General features: G+C 36.1%; 1 protein-coding gene across 1 annotated transcript in view; it reads right to left on the reverse strand.

The window, feature by feature from the left end:
• PHLPP1 (PH domain and leucine rich repeat protein phosphatase 1) overlaps positions 1-20,159 on the reverse strand; it is a 292,324-nt gene that overhangs the window by 101,785 nt on the left and 170,380 nt on the right. Inside the window, exon 4 of the mRNA XM_007486860.3 lies at positions 1,392-1,558. Within this exon, the coding sequence (XP_007486922.2) occupies positions 1,392-1,558 (167 nt within the window). The remainder of the gene's footprint in view (positions 1-1,391; positions 1,559-20,159) is intronic.

Genomic DNA, 20,159 nt, shown 5'->3' on the forward strand with positions numbered 1-20,159 from the left:
CACTTATCCTTACTTGATTGAGCGTGTTAATGAAGTAAGCTTCCTTTCAATCCTAACATTCTATAATCATGTATATAAACAAGTTTTTATACATATACATAAACATCCCCGTCCTTCAGCAAGCTCAGGATATTTTATTATTTATTTATCTATTCACCCATTTATTTATTTATTTGTTTGTTTTTGTTTTTACCTTCTGTCTTGGAATCAATACTGTGTACTGGTTCCAAGGCAGAAGAGCAGTAAGGGCTAGGCAATGGGAATTAAGTGGCTTGCCCAGGGTCATACAGCTGGGAGGTATCTGAGGTCAAATTTGAACCCAGGACCTCCTGTCTGTAGGCCTGGCTCTCAATCCACTGAGCTACCCAGCTGCCCCCAGCTTAGGATATTTTAAACAACATATCTATAAAAAGAAATGTTTAAAGGGGACAGCAAATTATATAAATAATTATGCTGATAAAATACCAAGATCTAACAACAGACCCCCTAAAAACTTCACAAGAAACAAGCAAAAATAATGCTCCCCAGATGCTAAATCATATATTGTAATGATTATGATCATTCAACAAATATGATAGTCCATTGTAACTAATAGATCACAGAATCAATGATGATTATTGTCCCAACAAAGAAAAAATTGTCTTAATTTGATCCCAGATATTTGGGGTTCAAATCCAATGATCTCTCTGTTATATCACTATATGATCTTGGGTAACACCCTTAATTTCATTGGTGCTCAGTCTCTACTTTTATAAAATAGAGAAATTGAATTAGATGATTTCTAAGGTCTCTTCCAGTTCCAAATCTTGCATTCTGTAGGGTATGAAGTCTCATGCACCTTTTCTCTCCAGGGTCATGATAAGATCCCATTGACTCTGAAAACACACACTTTTTACCTATGTGACATTGTGATTATAGATTTAAGTCCTGGCTCTGAGTTTCTGAAGAAATGTGGTTTTACAGAGAAACTGATCTTTTGTCTTTTATAGAATTTAGACAATTTAATTTGAACAAGCCTCCACAATTAAAGGATATCACACTAAAAATCATTAGCTTTTAAACACATTCATTTTCTCAATAAGTTAAGAGTGGAGAATATAGAAAACTGTTCTTTCTAACATAAACCAATCAAGAATAAAAATCACAAATTTTACTTTCATTGACTAGTAAAACTTAAAAATCATAGGCAAAGGAAGTACACGGGAAATATCCTATGTAAATTGATAACAGAAAATTCTTGTCATTCTCTCTCAATCTGCCCCTAATCCAACAGAAAGAGAGATGGGGGATATATATATATATGCCTTAAGACTCTGGCATGTCTACTATAAGTAACAAGTACAAAAGTTAATTTAAAAAATCATCAACCAACCAGTTTTTTGTACCCTCACCTTTTGAGTTCACCAAGTCCTCTGCTAGATGGTGAACTGGGATTTTGCCTTAGGAAGTTTTGCTTTAAATTGAGATGAGTGAGGTCTTGGCTATAGAAGAGGTTGGCAGGCAGATGTTCCAGGCTACAGCATGAAAGGTCCACTGAGCTGATACGCTGTGAGGCAACCTGAAGAAAAATATTTAATATTACTACTATGAAAATATCACCAAGGACCAGTCTCCTGAACTTCTATTCCTAAATTAGTAATGTTGGGGAGAGGAATGGAATTGAGAATTTCTATCACATGGAAAGAAAGGAGTCACATAACTACAAAAAAATCAATATACTAATAAAATTATACACACATCCATATACACATATATGTATATGTATGAGAGAGAAAGAACAAACATTAGATTGATATAGAAGTCAATTCAAAGAGAAGAAAAAAATTAAAGCACCCACCAACCCCTGTATTTACAAACAAACACATACAAACAATATAATCATGTGTAAACTATAGATAACCAAGTCAGAAAGAGCAAAGTGTCACACTTGAGGAGGGACATTAATAAGCACCCAGATGAGGTATAGTGAAGGACCAAGAGATAGATAATATGAGAACAGATTAAAGGAAATTAAGGTTTTTGAGACTCAAGAAAAAAAAGACTTGTCGATTGCCTTCAAGTCATGGGTTATCATGTAGAAGATTGCTTGAGACCCAATGGCAGAATAAGGAATGATTGTTAAGAATGCAAAGAGCCAGATTTAAGCTTGCTGTGAAGAAAAATTTCTTCAAAATTAAATCTCTCCGAAATTAAAATGAACTACTATGGAAGTACTGAAGATATCTCACTAGAGAAATTTTAAAAACAGGCTAGGATGACAACTTATTGGACATCATTTTAAGGTTAGAAAGGAATTGGACTAGAGGCTCCCTGAGGTATCTTCTAACTGAGTTATTTTTCTCCATGTAGGGCTATATACATAAAAGCTAAAGAGGTCACTGGAATAGGCGAATCTTAGTAAGGTTCATTCAATTCAACAAACAGTCATCTACTTAAACTCATATATTTGGAGTTAGAATTAGAGGTCAACAAGTACAGACATCTCATTTTACAAATTAGGAAATTGAGGCCTAGTGAGATTAAATGACTTATACAAATAGAAAGTGATTTAAATGTTAATTATTGTTGTGGTTGTTCTGTCTTTGTCCAATTTTTTTGTAACTTTATTTGGGATTTTCTTGGCAAAAATACTAAAGTTTTTTGCCATTTGCATTTCTAGTTTATATTATACATGAAGTTGAGGCAAACTGATTTAAATAACTTCCATAGGTTTACACAGTTAGTAAGTATCTGAGCCCAATTTGAACTGAGGAAGATGGGTCTTCTAAAATCCAAACCCAGTGCTCTACCCACTGTAATAGTTAAAATGGTTGAGGTCTATAAACTGTAGTGATTAAATACTGGAAGACTTAAATTGTAGTAGATATAAGAGTGGATGAGTAAGTTGTGACTGCAGGAAATATGTTTTTACCAAAGTGTTTTGTTTTTAAATCAAATATAAAGTGGTCGCCAGGGAAATATTCCCAATTATTCAAATATACCAAAGTCAGCTGGGTTTTATAGATATTTTAATTCATACAAATGAGTAATTAAAGAGAGAGAGAATAAGAAAGGAATAAGTATGAAGGGCCTTAAGCCAACATGGCCTAGACCTGAGTCTTAAGAGAGAGATCAGTCAGTCCTTAATCACTCACCACAAGATCTGTCCAAGCTTCTCCTCAAAGGGAGTTCCAGACAGAGTCAGCCTCCTTCAGACTATCTTCAGAGCCTCCTTAGAGACACTTCCAGAGCTCTCTCCCAACAGCCTCCTTAGAGACTGTATTCAAGAAACTGTCCTTTTTAGGAGACTGTCATCTCCTTATATAGGGAATTTTCTCCTATGTCATCTCCCCTAAGTGTTCCCATCTACCAATCACAGTAGATGTTTTTCAAAGGACAGACCATTCTTAGTTCACACCTAAGAAACTGTAAATTTTTTAGTAATCCACACTAGGAAAGCTCTGAGTAAGTTTCTCACCTCTTTGTTCCTTGTAAATTCACAAGTTGCTTGACCTTTATAGGTACTTAACCCCCTTTTGTATTAGTCCTAAAATAGGCAAGGCTTAAAGAACTTTTTGTCTTACTATAAGTATGGGTTTAAGTACTTTTCATTGTTCAGCAAAGAGTTTACAACTTTATCTTCCCCTAGGGCAGACTTAAGTAGGGGTGGAGTAGAGTAGAGGTCTCACATTCCTGATCTAAGTAGCTTCACTGCCCAAATGGGGAACGGTCCCAATGGGGAATTTTTAAGGTTTACAATCCTAACCTTATGAAGTAGGGTCTGGGTATTTTTTAAGGTTCACACCACTGTGCCATTTAGATGCTCCATTCCAGTGCTAATTACAAATTTATTATATGTAAGGTGTTATGAACTAGAGACACAATTAAATAAAAACTTTTAGAATCAAACAATATGTCTTAGATAACTTCTTGGAAAAAGTATATAGTATGAATTTCAATACTGTCTCTCCTAGAATCTTGCCTTCAAGCTTATCTTAAATTTATCCTCCATATAATCTTATCTTTACATAATTGTTTACATGTTGCACTCCCATTAAACTAGGAGCTCCTTGAGGGTAGAAAATGTCTTTCTCTGCATCCCCAGTGCTTAGCACTATACCTAACACATAGAAGGTACTTAATTGCTGCATTAACTTTTCTTATTTCTTTGGTCTTCAATCATGAATTTTTCTTGAAAGGTTTATGGCTCCAAACAACAGTGATTTACTCAAGTCAAATGAATTGAGAGAAGCTAGAATATAAATATATTCTATAAAAATATAAAGTCTATAAGGTAAGTGAGAAAATATCTATAAAATTCAATGGGATTTTTATGTCTAGGGTGGTATTAAAAGTGTTAATATTCAGCATTTTAAAAAATATATTATAGGACTTTCTGGTAAACATGGTGGCAGTCTAGAAGCATGACTCTTCCTATCCTCAACACCTATCAATATAGACTACCTAAAAAAGCCAAAAAAAAAAAACCCACCACAAATTCATATGAACGAAGGGACTACAGTAGGGCACAGCAATGAGCATATGTGGGACTTGGGCATTTCCACACCATAAGGGGGTGAAAAAGCTTCCACCAAAACGAGAGCTGATCCATCCTCCCCCACCCCACCTATGGAGCCAGAGTCAGAACCAGCCCATGCTACAATCAGTGACTGAGAGAGGGGCACCTTTGTGTCCTGACAGCTGACTGGGACCACCAAGGACCTACCCCTGACAGCAGCCAGACCTGATGCCCCAGCAGATGGAGGAGCCCAGACCATGAGCACCCACATGGGGAGATAGCACAGAGAAGAGCAGCAAACAGAAGGAGCTGCAGAGATTTGACAGCTGGCCACAGGCAAAATCTTTGCTCCTAAGCACCACACACAGAGAGTCTTGCCCTCCTCACTCAGATTTCTAACTGGAAAGGGAAGAAAAAACAAGCATAATGAGGGCAAACAATGCCCAGGAACCACTTTACAAAACCAAAGAAAACAAGAAGAAGGCACTGACCTTGGATAATTTTTACAGAGGAAAACCCCAGGCTATCAAGGAAATAGAAAAGGAAATACAAATAAATGCACCAAAGCCTTCCAAAAAAAATGTAAATTGTCTATAAGCTCTTGAAGAATTTAAATTGGAGCTTATCAAAAAAATGGAAACCTTCTGGCAAGAAAAGTGGGAAATAGTGCAAAAAGAAAAGAACAGTTTAAAGGACAAGAACTCCCAATTGGAGAAACACCTGGAAGCCACAAAAAGCAGGATAGACCAAACCAAAAAGGAAAGCTAGTCCTTAAAGACCAGAATTGGGCAATTGGGAGCCAATGATCTTGCAAAACAACAAGAATTAATAAAGCAAAGTCAAAAGACTGACAAAGAAAACATGAAATATTTCAATGAAAAGATGATGGATCAGGAAAACAGAGCACAAAGAGACAATCTGAGAATCAATGATCTACCTGTAAACCCAGAAATGAACATTAATCTTGACATCATACTATAAGAAATTATACAAGAAAACTACCCTGATGTTCTTGAACAAGGGACAAAATAAACATTGAAAGACTTCATAGAACACCCGCTAGACTAAATCCTCATAAAGATAACCCCCAGGAATGTGACTGCCAAATTCAAAAACTTCCAAGTTAAGGAGAAGCCAAAGAAGCCAAAAAAGAAGCCAAAAAGAGAGAATTCAGATATCAAGGAGCACCAATCAGAACTACTCAAGACCTGGCAACTTCCACACGAAAGGACCATGAGTCTTGGAATAAGTTATTCAGAAAAACAAGAGAACTGGGTCTTCAACCAAGGATCACATACCCCTTAAAACTAACTGTATATATTCTAACTGAATTTCCAAGTATTTGTAAAGAAAAGATCAGAACTAAGTGGAAAGTCTGATATGCAAACACAAAAATCAAGAGAAACATGAAAAGGTAAATGAGAAAGACGGAAAAGGGGAAAAATCTTTTTTTTATTCAAACTTTCTTCCATAAGGACTTCAATAAGATCAAATTATATATATATATGTATATATATATTAGTATATGGGGAAATGTTATCTGTAACTCTCAAAAATTATATTCACTATTATAGTAATTAGAAGAATCACTCACAGGAAGAGATTGGGGTAATAAGTGCTATAAGATGATATGTGAAAAAATGAAAAATGGAGGGGGGAAATCAAAGATAGCACCAAGAGATACTTGAAGAAATAAGATAAATAGAATAATATTCATCACACAGATACACATTGGAAGGGGAGGGGAAAAATATTCTTATAGGAAGGAGAGGAAGAGAATGCTATACTCTCAGTGAAAACAGTTCTGAGAGGGAAGAGCATTTAGATCGATTGGGGTATTGAATTCTATCTTACCCTATAGGGAAAGTAAGAAGGGAAAACTAAGGGGGAGTAAGGGGGCAGGGAGTACAAAAAGGGAGTGAAAGGGAGGGGAGAGGGAACTTAACAGATCCTGAAAGAAGGAAACAAAAGGGAGGGGACAGAAAGGGAAGCTTATTTAGGGTGCGGATTAGGGGGATTGATTAAAAGCAAACCACTGGTTGAAAAGGATATAGCAAAAGAAGAATGGACAGAACTAGGAGAGGATATAAAAATGCTGGGGAATACACAAGTGGCAATCATAACTTTGAATGTGAATGGGATGAATTCACCCATAAAATGAAAACAAATAGGAGAGTGGATTAGAAATCAAAATCCTACCATATGTTGTCTGCAAGAAACACACTTAAGGCAGGTAGACACTCACAAGGTTAGAATTAAAGGTTGGAGCAAAACTTATTGGGCCTCAACTGAAAGAAAGAAGGCAGGAGTTTCAATCATGATATATGACAAAGCCAAAGTAAAAATAGATCTGATTAAAAGGGTTAGGGAATGTAACTACATCCTGATAAAAGGCAGTATAGACCATGAGAAAATATCAGTAATCAACATATATGCACCAAATGGTATAGTATCTAAATTTCTAAAGGAGAAAATAGTGGAGTTGAAAGAGCAAATAGATAGTAAAACTATACTATAGTGTGAGACTTGAATTTACCACTATCAAATTTAGATAAATCCAATCAAAAAATAAATAAGAAAGAGGTAAAAGAGGTGAATGAAATCTTAGAAAAATAAAAGTTAATAAATATATGGAGAAAAATAAATAGGGACAAAAAGGAATAACACCTTCTTTATAGCACCACATGGTACATTCACAAAGATTGGCCATATACTAGGCCATAAAAACATGGCAAACAAATGCAGAAAAGCAGAAATAACAAATGCACCCTTTTCAGATCATAATGCAATAAAAATAATAATCAGTAAGGGTACATGGAGAGGCAAATCAAAAATTAATTGGAAATGAAATAATATGATTCTCCAAAATTGGTTAGAGAACAAATTATAGAAACAATTAATAATTTCATTGAAGAAAATGACAATGATAAGACATCCTTTCAAAATATATAGGATGCAGCCAAAGCAGTACTGCGGGAGAAATTTATATCCTTAAATTCATATATTAACAAATTAGGGAGGGTAGAGGCCAAACATGCAAATCAAAAAATTTGAAATCACACAAATCAAAAATCTCCAGATGAAAACTAAATTAGAGATCCCAAAAAGTAAGGGAGAAATTAATAAAATAGAAAGTAAAAGAACTATTGCACTAATAAATAAGACTAGAAACTGGTATTTTGAAAAAACAAAATAGACAAAGTATTGGTCAATCTAATAAAAAAAGTTAAGAAGAAAACCAAATTAACAGTATCATAGATGAAAAAGATGACCTCACCTCCAATGAAGAGGAAATTAAGGCAATCATTAAAAACTATTTTGCCCAATTATATGGCAACAAATATGGCAATCTAGGTGATATGGATGAATATTTGTAAAAATGTAAATTGCCTAGATTAACAGAAGAAGAAATCGAATTCTTAAATAATTCCATATAAGAAAAAGAAATTGAACAAGCCATCAGAGAACTCATTAAGAAAAAATCACCAGGGCCTGATGGATTCACAAGTCAATTCTATCAAACATTCAAAGAACAATTAATCCCAATTAAAAAAAAAACTATTTGAAATAATAAGCAAACGGGGAGTTCTACCAAATTCCTTTCATGACACGAATATGGTACTGATTCCAAAGCCAGGCAGGTCAAAAACAGAGAAAGAAATCTATAAACCAATCTATGTAATGAACATAGATGCAAAATTCTTAAACAGAATACTAGCAAAAAGACTCCAGCAAGTCATCACGAGGGTTATACATTATGATCAGGTGGGATTTATACCAGGAATGCAAGGATGGTTCAATATTAGGAAAAACATTCACATAATTGACCATATTAACAAGCAAACCCACAAAAATCACATGATTATCTCAATAGATGCAGAAAAAACCTTTGATAAAATACAACACCCATGTCTATTGAAAACACTAGAAAGTATAGGAATAGAAGGGCCTTTCCTAAAAATAATAAACAGTATATATCTAAAATCATCAGCAAACATCATCTGCAATGGGGATAAACTAAAAGCCTTCCCAATAAGGACAGGAGAGAAACAAGGATGCCCATTATCACCTCTATTATTTAACATTGTACTAGAAACACTAGCAGTAGCAATTAGAAGAAAAAGAAATTGAAGGTATTAAAATAGGAAATTAGGAGACCAAGCTATCATCACTCTTTGCAGAGATATGATGGTCTACTTAAAGAGTCCTAGAGAATCAACCAAAAAGCTAGTCGAAATAATCAACAACTTTAGCAAAGTTGCAGGATAAAAAATAAACCCGCCTAAGTCATCAGCATTTCTATATATCTCCAGTACATCTCAGCAGCAAGAATTAGAAAGAGAAATTGCATTTAAAATCACCCTAGACAATATAAAATACTTAAGAATCTATCTGCAGAAACAAACACAGGAACTATATGAACACAACTACAAAACACTCTCCACACAATTAAAACTAGATCTAAACAATTGGAAAAACATTGATTGCTCATGGTTAGGACAAGCTAACATAATAAAAGTGACAATCCTACTCAAATTAATTTACTTATTTAGTGCCATACCCATTGAACTACCAAAAAACTTTTTTACTGAATTAGAAAAAACCATGACAAAGTTCATTTGGAAGAACAAAAGATCAAGGATATCCAGGGAAATCATGAAAAAAAAAATGCGAAGGAAGGAGGCTTTGCAGTCCCAGATCTCAAACTATACTATAAAGCAGTGGTCATCAAAACAATTTGGTACTGGCTAAGAGACAGAAAGGAGGATCAGTGGAATAAACTTGGGGTAAATGACCTCAGCAAGACACTCTATGATAAGCCCAAAGATTCCAGTTTTGGGAACCAAAACCCACTATTTGATTAAAAAAAAAAACTGCTGGGAAAATTGGAAGACAATATGGGAGAGATTAGGTTTAGATCAAGATCTCACACCCTACACCAAGATGAACTCAGAATGAGTGAATGACCTGAATATAGAGAAGGAAACCATAAGCAAATTAAGTGAACACAGAATAGTATACTTGCCAGATCTTTGGGAAAGGAAAGACTTTAAAACCAAGCAAGAGATAGAAAAAACTGATGCAGAGTGAGAGGAGCAGAACCAGGAAAACATTGTACACAGAGACTGATACACTGTGGTACAATCTAATGTAATGGACGTCTCCATTAGTGGCAATGCAGTGATCCTGAACAACTTGGAAGAATTTATGAGAAAAACCACTATCCACATCCTAGTGCAAACATCAACAACATGGAAATAGGTTCTGATCAAGGGCACAAGTAATACCCAGTGGAATTGCACGTGGGCTACCAGAAGAGTAGGGTTAGGGGAGGGAGGGATAGAATACGATTCTCATAACCAAGGAATAATGTTATAAATTGACTAAAAAAAAAAAAACCATATTGTATACTGTTAGAACCTTCTGAACTACTGCCTTTCTTCAAAGGAACTAACCATCACAACCTTGTATTTGTAACAAGGAATTTTATAATTCCAAAGAAGTTTATATGCTATTTTTGACAACAATTCTGTAAAGTGGGTTGCCTAAATGTTATTAGCCTCATTTTACAGATGAGAAATGAAAGGTCAGACAAGTTAAGTGGCCTTCCCACCATCATAGTGCTAACAATTCATGGAAAAGAAACTCAAATTTAGGCCTTAGAACTTCAAGGCTAGTATTCTTTTTAGAACACTAGGCTGTAATAAGGGTAAACCATATCTCTCCCTAGGCTCATGAGAAAAAAAAGGGGGAGGAAATGCAATGTTTCCTCTCATTTCTACCATGTTTTCACTTCGTTCCCCTTCCTATGGAAGGAACACTTACTATCCAATAAATTCTCACTGGTGACAGCTTCCACCTGCCATTCCTGCCACTCTCAGTCTGTAGGCTATGTCACAAAGCACTTTGGACTTCAATAGGAACACTCAGCAGATGACCAATTCAAGGCAGGATTGTAAAAGTCAATGCCTGATGTTCCCAGTGATGGCAGTAGGTAGTTGAAAATTGTATCTAGCAACCCTAATGTTCTGAAGTTGCAACTGCCCATCATCAAAAGAGGTGGAGAGGAATGGGAAAGAATGAGAATAAGGAATATCATTGGTAGAAGAACAGTCTGTTCTTTTTGATAGAATACAAAGAGCATGGAACAAAAACTTGTTGGATTCAAGATTAAGTCCCAATTGTGCCATTTATTACCTATATTGGGCCAATCAGTGAACCTCTCAGACTCTCAGTTTTCTCATTTGTTAATAAGGATTTTGGAATTAGATGATTCTAAAAATCTCTTCCAACATTAAGGACTTATGATTCTTCAAATCCCTTTGCCTGGCTCACAATGATTCACTCTTGGAATAAATTTTTTCTAATTGTTTATTTATTTATTTATTTGTTTGTTTGTTTGTTTGTTTGTTTTTTAATTTTGAGCCCTTACCTTCCCTCTTGGAATCAATACTGGGTATTGGTTCTAAGGCAGAAGAGAGGTAAGATTTAGGAAAATGGGGGTTAAGTGACTTGCCCAGGGTCACATAGATAGGAAGTGTCTGAGGTCAAATTTGAACCCAGGACCTCCCATCTCTGGGCCTGACTCTTAATCCAGTGAGCCATCTAACTTCCCCCTGTTTATTTGTTACAATAATGTTCCCAGTTATCTCCTTATCTTCCCCCTCTCCCCACATTAGAGAAAGCATACTTTGCCCCCCATAATGGTGTGTGTATGCCCATATATAAAATTATGTCTTGCTTATTTCTAGAATTCAAAAAAGACTTAAAAAATGAGAGGTTGAGGAAAAATTAGACCAAAACAAACAAACAAACAAATAAATAAATAAACAAACAAACAAACAAACAAACAAATAAATAAATAAAAGCAATGCAAGAAAACCAAGAAAAATTTGAAAAAGACCCAAACTCTTTAAAAATAAGAACTGAGCAATGGGGTTGACATAACAAGGGAATACAAGGAGAGAAAAAAGTAGGTCTAGCTAGTGAAGGGAGAACAAAAAAAGATCTCAACTTTTACATATTTAAACAATCAAACAACTCCTTTTACCACTAACCACTAGGGACCAGGAGCAGGACTGTCTTTATCCTAGGATGCAGCCTACCCTCTTATTCCTTCTTTTCCCCTTCAAGTCAATGATAGTGAATTTAAACTGAATACACCCATGAGAAAAATACATAGAAGCATTCCCTGCTGGCCCTTCACAGGAAGGCTAGGGACACAATATATGATTTGCCCCAGCCAGTACTGATCATCTCAATTTTCAGTGCTTTCCTTATGAACCTACTTTACTTTTAATTTAATAACTTTCATACTTAATTTCATAACAATTTTTAATGATTTCTATTTATTCTCTTTAGATTTATTCTGTACAAACCTGTCTCATATCATAGCATGCAGGTACCTTTTGTGGAGGGTTCATTCATTGTATTTATATTCTTAGCACCCAGTATTTGGCACATAGTAGGTGCTTAATACATATTTGTTGATTTATTTAATTAGACAATACCCTAAATCAAATAAAACCAACAATCTAAATGAAACAAGTGAATACTAACAAAAAAGACCCCACAACCAGATGATTTACAAGTAAATTCTATCAAGCATTTAATGAACAATTAATTCCAATATTAGATAAACTGAAAAAATTAGAAAAGGGCTTCCAGTGATTTCCTTCTATAATACAAATATGGTCTTGCTATCTAAACCAGTGAAGATCAAAATAGAGGAGGGAAAACTGTAGTCCAATATCTCTATGAATATTGATGCAAAAAAATTTCAAAGTATTAGCAAGAAAACTATATCAACATTATCATAAATACAGGATTGGTTTATCCCTAGAATTGGAGGGACGATTCAAAATTAGTAAAACTATAAACATAACTGACCATATTAATAACAAGAACAAAAGATGATTACATCAATAGATGGGGGAAAAAATCTTAACAAGATAAAATAGTCATTACTGTTAAAAATGCTAGAAAGCAAGGGCAACTAGGTGGCTCAATGTATTGGAAGTCAGGTCTCAGGAAGGGAGATCCTGGATTCAACTCTGGCCTCAGACACTTCTCAGCTATTGTGAATTTTAGATTTACCCCACCCTGTTATTAGTCTTTAGAATTCTAGCAACCAGGAATGTATACACCCCCCACTTAAGGATTAACTGTAGGGGAGGATGGTCTGTGACCTGTGTGCTAGCAAGTGACAAATCAGAAACAACTGACTGACCCCCTGGGCTGTCCTAAGTCAAGTTTAAGTCACCATTGGTACATGTGAGACAGTATTTCGAGTCACTTCTGGGCGGGGGAGGAGTGCGCTTTGGTGGCTTTGGCCAACTTTGATGGTGGAATTTGACTTGAAGGAGCTCTGAAGCATGGGTCTAGGTGGGACTGCTTCCCTGAACAGCCACATGGTGAGTGTTAAGGCTGACTCCTCTTTCCCTGGCTTTCTGAAGGGACTAGCTTCCAAGGAGGCCCCTCATCTTGGAAGAGGCCTTGTGGCTGGAAGCCTCTGAACTCCCCCTGGCTCAGGCCAGGCCAGAGCAGATCTTCTACCCTTTTCCCCGTTCTCCTTCATTCTTAATTTCTTCCTTCTATTATAAATAAACCACCACAAAATCCTATTCTGACTTGAGTATTTCATTGGGATTTAGAATTTAAATCCCTGGTGACCATTAAATAATATATTCAGTCTCAACCCTAAAATGTACCCTTAGTATTCTTCTGCCTTGGAACCAGTAAACAGTATTGGTTCTAAAACAGAAGGTAAGGGTTGTTTAAAAAAAAAAATTAAGGCTAGAAAGCATTAGGAATAAATGGGATTTTCCTTAATAGGATAAGTTGCATCTATCTAAAACCAAGAGATAATATTACCTATAATGGGGATAAACTAGAAGTCTTTCCGCACCCTTATTATCCAAGAGTTCTAGAATTGCTAGCATTAGCAATAAGTCAGGAAAAAGAAATTGGGAGATAAAAAAACAAAATTATCCTTTTTTTACAATTGATAAATGAAATAATTTAGAATACTAGACAGTTGTCTAAAAAACTAACAAACAATTAAACCAACAAAGTTTCAAGATATGAAATACACCCACATAAATCACCAGCATTTCTGTATATTACTAAGAAAAAAACTCAGAAGGTAATATTAAGAGAAATGACATTTAAAAGAAGTATGGAAAATATAAAATATTTGGATGTCTACTTGTCAAGGAACTTTAGAAACAAATTTCTTTACACAAATACAGACAGATCTAAATAAAGGGAGAAATATTAATTCCTCATGGGTAGACTAAGCCAATATAATAAAAAGATGACAACACTACCTAAATTAATTTACTTATGTTGTACTACAACAATTAAATTTTTCAAAAGATTAGTTTTTAGAGCTAGAAAAAGAATAACAAAATTCATGTAGAAGAATTTAATCTGGGATTCATCTGGTCCAGAATCAAGGAAACTGATGAAACAAGTAAAAAGGGGGCCTACCAGTATCAAATCCCAAACGAATTTGGTTCTAGTTAAGTCAATCAATTTAACAAATTAGGGAAACTAAATACAAAACAAATGAACATAGAACTCTTGTGTTTGATGAGCCAAAATATCTAAGCAATGAGGACCACAATTCACCATTCAACATAAACTGGTAGTAATATACTTAAAAGTGATCTGGAAGAAATTCAGAAGAGAACAACATCCCATACCATATGTGTTACAAGGGAATCACTTTAAAAGACTGATATATATTAATTTAAGGTCGCCAAGGAATCAGCTATGTAATTCCTAAATGAAAAACTCAAGTCAGCCGTCAGCCTTTTTTGGAGTTTAATTACAATAGGAGCAAGAAAGGAATTAGAGATATATATAGAGAGAGAAAGGGGAGAGAAGGGAATAGGGCTTAAATACCCCTTCTGTTTAGGCTGGGCCAAAAGGCCCAAGCCCTTAGATAGCTGGGGCAAAGAAAGGAGATCAGTCCCTTTCACTCACGTGTCCAAAATGGAGAAACAGTCTCAGAGGCCCCCACCTTCAGCTTCCTTCAGAGCAAGCTTCCTCAGAGCCCAGGAACCACACCGACCAAAAACTCAATCCTCCCTCTTGAGTCTCCAGACCCTCCTATCTTTAAGGACACCATCCAAGTTGCCTCCCCTCAGTCCTCACATCTACCAATCACTCTTCATCAATTTCCCTGTCAATGGAGGCTCTCGCTTAACCCAGGACCGCCCAGAGGTTTCTGGCTTTTGCACATGTCTGTTGAAGGTCATATTTTCAATTGATTAAATCTATACTCCTTTGCTACAGCCCTTTCTAAATCCTGTTAACTTGAGTATGGTAGAGATTGGAATAATTAAATTTTGATCTAGGCTGCAGCCCTTACTCAATCCTATTAGGACTGAATAGAGTGGAGATTTATTCCAAGTATCTCCATTGTATCAATTCTAAATCAATCAAGACTCAAAGAAATTCCTGTTCTATGCTTAAGCATAGGTCAAAGTCCTTTCCATTGTTCAGCAAAGGGTTTCTGTCCTAAAGTAATCTTAAGAAGGGAAGATAAGGAACCTCCCATGCCAATGGAGTTCCCATTCCAATAGACTATCAGTAAGAAATTTTCCAAGTATGAAATATCCCAATGGTGAAATTACCAACAATTATAAGTCTAAGGAAATTTGAGGTTTACAATCCCCCCTGATGATCATTGGGAGACTAGTCTCCCCATTGATCATTTAACATAATCATTTTGTAGTTCTAAATTCACTTCTAACTAAAGATATACACAATATTCAATTTTCTAGGAGAAATTAGAATAGTGAGAGAGGAAATAGAAAAGAAAAGAAAGCAAAACCAATGTTTGCTAGGCGCATTGACAGAAAGCCAAATTAGGGGCAGTCCCTTTTGGCATAAATGTTACAATAAATGTTCAATCAAAAGTTCAGTCCAATCAATCACATCCAAAGTTCATTCTTGATCTTCTTGATGAAGTGTAGGTTTTTGGCATCTTTCTGCAACAGTTCATTCTCTGGATATAAAAGTTTCAAGCTTCTTTCCTGAAGATCTTTTCTCAAACAAAATCAAAGTCTTTGAATTTTTTTTTTTTAAAAGTAAAATCTTAAACAAAAGTCTTGGATTTTTATAAAAATAAAATCTCAAACAAAAAAAAATTCAAAAATTCTTAGATTTTAAATTAAAATACAATCCCCCCTGAAGTAAGTATTTAAAAAAATATATCAAGTTTAGCTCAGAATGCAATGTTCAGTTATGGGGGTATATGTGTCAATTATCAAAAGAATAGAAAAATAATCAAAAACATAAGAAAAATTCAAAATAGGCCTTGTATAGGTCCAGTTTAAAGTAATTTCTATCCCACAAGTATGTAGGACAGAATACAGTAATATTTCACTTAGCCATTTGTAGCCAAGACTACAGGAAGTTGCCATAATATAAGAAGGAAAGAATTAGAATTCTATTTTGATGGGGAAATGTCATTCCCTTGTCTGATTTTTTTCCTTCAGAGATATAGGGAGCCAGCATGATAGTCAAGCTTTTTACTTGTTTGAGTACTTCGAAAAGAGTGTAGATACAAGGAAGTCCTACGACTTAAACATAAGTTAAGCGTCGCAACCTTGAGTCTCACTTTAATATTTCATGTGTGCTCTATTGGCACTATTCAGGTTTAGTCTGTGCTCCTTGTTTTTATCCCTTTTCCTGGAATCAGACACAAACATTAATCACAGTCCTATAATATTTTATCAATAAATGGCAGGTTCCCATAGTTTAAAGCTTTTAGGCATATATTGATATTATAGCAAGAGTATATATATTAACTTGTATTACTGCAGGGAAAAAATATTAATATTAATTATGTGTACCTTCAGTACAAAAAATGAGAAAAAAAAATCAAATATTCTGATAAAAAAATAAAAGAAAAGAAATAAGAAAAAATAAGAAAAAAAATCAGTAATTCAATATATTCTTGAAAGAAAAAAAACCAGCATCCATTTGTCTATGGATTATTATCTCCAATTCTTATGATAAGATAGAGTCACAATTCATATGATAAGATAGAGTTAATCAGTCTCAGCAGAAGATGCTTTCTTCACATGTGAGCAGTGAATCCAAGAGTCTCTTTCTCCAATCTTTATAGATGTTGGAGTAGTTAATAATATTTGGAATGGTCCTTCCCATGAAGGTTGAGTTGCTCCAGTTCGCTTGAAATTCTTGATATAAACTTTATCTCCTGGGTTCAGGTCATGCAGAGAAAAGTCTAATGGTCCAGCTTGTACTGCAGCTCCGGATTCATGAAGTTCACGTAGTTTGTGCTGTAACTCCTGTATATAGGAAGCAATAGTAATATCTCCCCCTAATAGCGATGTATAAGCCGGGGAGAAAGGCTTAGCCTGTATAGGCGGATGTCCAAAAAGCATCTCAAATGGTGAAATATGTAAGTCTCCTCTAGGCCTGCTTCTAAGATAAAATAGGGCCAGAGGGAGAATTTCAGGCCATTTTAAATGGGTCTCAGTGCATAATTTGCCAATCATAGTCTTAAGTTCTTTATTCATCCTCTCCACTTGGCCTGAGCTCTGGGGGTGATATGGAACATGGAATTTTGGAGTTATCCCCAAGCAAGAATATATTTGATTTAAGACAGAATCGGTAAAATGACTCCCTCTATCGGAGTCAATACGTGCTGGTAGGCCAAAACGAGGAATAATTTCTTTTAAAAGTATCTTTGCAACAAAATCTGCTGTGGCTCGGGTCGTAGGAAATGCTTCCGGCCATCTGGTTAGTTGATCTACAATTACTAGACAAAATTTATAACGTCCAGCTTTTGGCATTGTAATGAAATCTATCTGTAGATGTTCAAAAGGTGTGTAAGCCAGAGGACGTCCCCCAAAGGCTTTTCCACGATATGCATGTTGGTTATATGCCTGGCAAATAGGGCAGGCTGAACATACTTTAGAGGCTACAGTAGTTATACCAGGGGCTATCCATACTCTCTTGACAGAGTCCACAATGCCCTGGGTGCCAAAATGACCATTTTTATGAATAGATTGGCAAATTTGGTTATAGAAACTTCTAGGGAGCAGGGGTTTTCCTTCAGATGACACCCATACTCCATTAATTTGTTTTGCTTTAAATTTTTGTTTCCATTTTTCCACTTCCTTTTCATTATAGGAGAGTGATAAATTTAAATTATCAGTGGTTGTTAATGTTAAAATTAATCCAGGTCCTTCTATGGCTGCTAGTTTTGCAGCGGCATCTGCTCGGTCATTTCCTCTAGAGACAGGGTCAGAGCCACCTGTATGGGCAGAGCAATGAACTACAGCTAGGGCTTTAGGCAGTTTGAGAGCAGAAAGAACTTCATTAATAATTTCTGCATTAGCTATGGATTTTCCAGCTGAGGTTAAAAATCCTCTTTGGAGCCATAGCATCCCGACTGAGTGACAAATGCCGAAAGCATATCTAGAATCTGTATAAATAGTTGCCTTTTTATCCTTGGCAATTATACAAGCTTGTTTTAGAGCTATGAGTTCTGCTCCTTGAGCGCTAATGTTAGAAGGTAGTGAAGCTGACCATTCAGTGGCAAATTCTGAGACTACGGCAGCTCCAGTGTAACGTATGCCATCCCTCATAAAAGAGGAACCATCGGTAAATAAAATCAGATCTGCATTGTCTAAGGGAGTGTCCAAGAGATTATCTCGAGGCTTTTCTGCCATGGACACTAATGTTTCACAGTTATGTAGTGGTTCTCCTGAAGTGGGTAAATCTGGAAGCAAGGTGGCAGGGTTAAGAGTTGAACAGCGTTTCAAGGTAATATTTTCACTATTTAATAAGGTTATTTCATACCTTGTAATTCTCTGATCCGAGAATGCCTGTGTTCTATGTTTTACCAATAATGCTTCAATCTCATGTGGGCACATTATTGTTAATGGACATCCCAATACTAAATCAACGGTTTTTGTTACTAGTAAGGCTGTAGCAGCTACTCCTCTAAGGCATGGTGGTGCTCCTGCTGCTACTGGGTCTAGTTGGGCAGAATAATAAGCAATTGGGCGCTGAGAAGGTCCCAAAGTCTGAGTTAACACACCAGAGGCTACTCCTCTTCGCTCATGCACATATAAAGTAAATGGCTTGTTGTAATCTGGGATGCCTAGAGCAGGGGCAGACATGATAGCCTTTTTCAGATCTGTTAGAGCTGACAAGTGTTCAGGCTCTAATTTGAGGGGTTCAGGAACTGAATCCTTTGTTAATGCTATAAGGGGTTTAGTGATTTCCCCATAGCAAGGAATCCATTGTCTACAAAACCCTGTTGCTCCTAAAATTGCTCTCAGCTGTTTCTTAGTGGTAGGAGCACTCAATTTTTGAATGTTCTCAATTCGTTTTGGAGAAATATAACGAGCACCCGCAGTCAAGATGAATCCCAAATATTCTACTTTTTGGAGACACCATTGAACTTTATCCTTAGAGATTTTATGTCCTCTTTTGTGCAATTCCAAAAGAAGGTGTTTGCTATCTTCTTGACATGTTTCTGCATCTGTTGAAGCCAAGAGTAGATCATCTACATATTTGATTAATTTGCTATTTTTAAATGTTATATTGTCTGTGTCTTGGCTCAAAATTTGCTCAAATAAGCTCGGACTTTCGACATAACCCTGTGGCAGCCGACACCAGGTATATTGTGAGCCCTTCCAGGTGAAAGCAAAAATATGCCTGGAGTTTTCATGTATTGGTATGGAAAAGAAAGCTGAACACAAGTCTACTACTGTAAAGTATGTAGCTGTGCTAGGAATAGATGAAATAATAGTATGTATGTTAGAAACTACGGAGTGTCTCTTTATAACATGATTATTCACTGCCCTTAGATCCTGTACGAATCTATAGATGTGCTTGCCATCGGGTCCTTTTTTTGGTTTTTTAATTGGCAGGATGGGCGTGTTGTATTCAGATTTGCAAGGGATTATTATTCCCTGTTCTATTAATGAGTTAATAACTGGTGTAATACCCTCAATTGCCTCCTTTGAGAGGGGATACTGAGGGATAGAAGGAGGTGGGCTAGATTTAGTTTTTATCTGCACAGGAACAGCAGATTTAAGTAAGCCTACATCAGAAGAAGATGTGGCCCAAAGGGACTCCGGTATATCTTTAGGTATTTCAAAAATGGAAGGTTCTTTTGCCTCCTGGTTTTCAGAGAGAAGTACAGGGAGTAAATTTAAAGATTCCTCTGGTACTTCTAATGATAATGAGCCATCTGGGGAGCAGGTTATTGTGGCTCTGAGTTTGCATAGAAGGTCCCTCCCCAGCAAATTTAAAGGGGAGTCAGGCATCAAAAGGAAGGAGTGTTGTACCTCCAGGGGTCCTACAGACACCATTCTAGGAGGAAGTCTTTTAACTCTTTGGGTTATTCCTGATACTCCCATTACATTCTCTGAGCCAATAGAATAACATTGTAAATCAGGTGTTCTCTTTAATACAGACCAGGAAGCTCCGGTGTCTAATAGACAATCATAATAGGTGTTACCCACTTTTAAGGTAACATGGGGTTCATTAGTATGGGGAGGGCAGTGGATAGGGACAACGGGTAGTAGGACATCAGGGTCTGGGAAATCAAAGGTTGTATCCTCTGATTCCTGTGCCCCAGCCCCCCCCGGGCACCATCATTGTG

This window comes from Monodelphis domestica, chromosome 3, assembly GCF_027887165.1.
Source record: "Monodelphis domestica isolate mMonDom1 chromosome 3, mMonDom1.pri, whole genome shotgun sequence".
Classification (NCBI taxonomy): Eukaryota; Metazoa; Chordata; class Mammalia; order Didelphimorphia; family Didelphidae; genus Monodelphis; species Monodelphis domestica.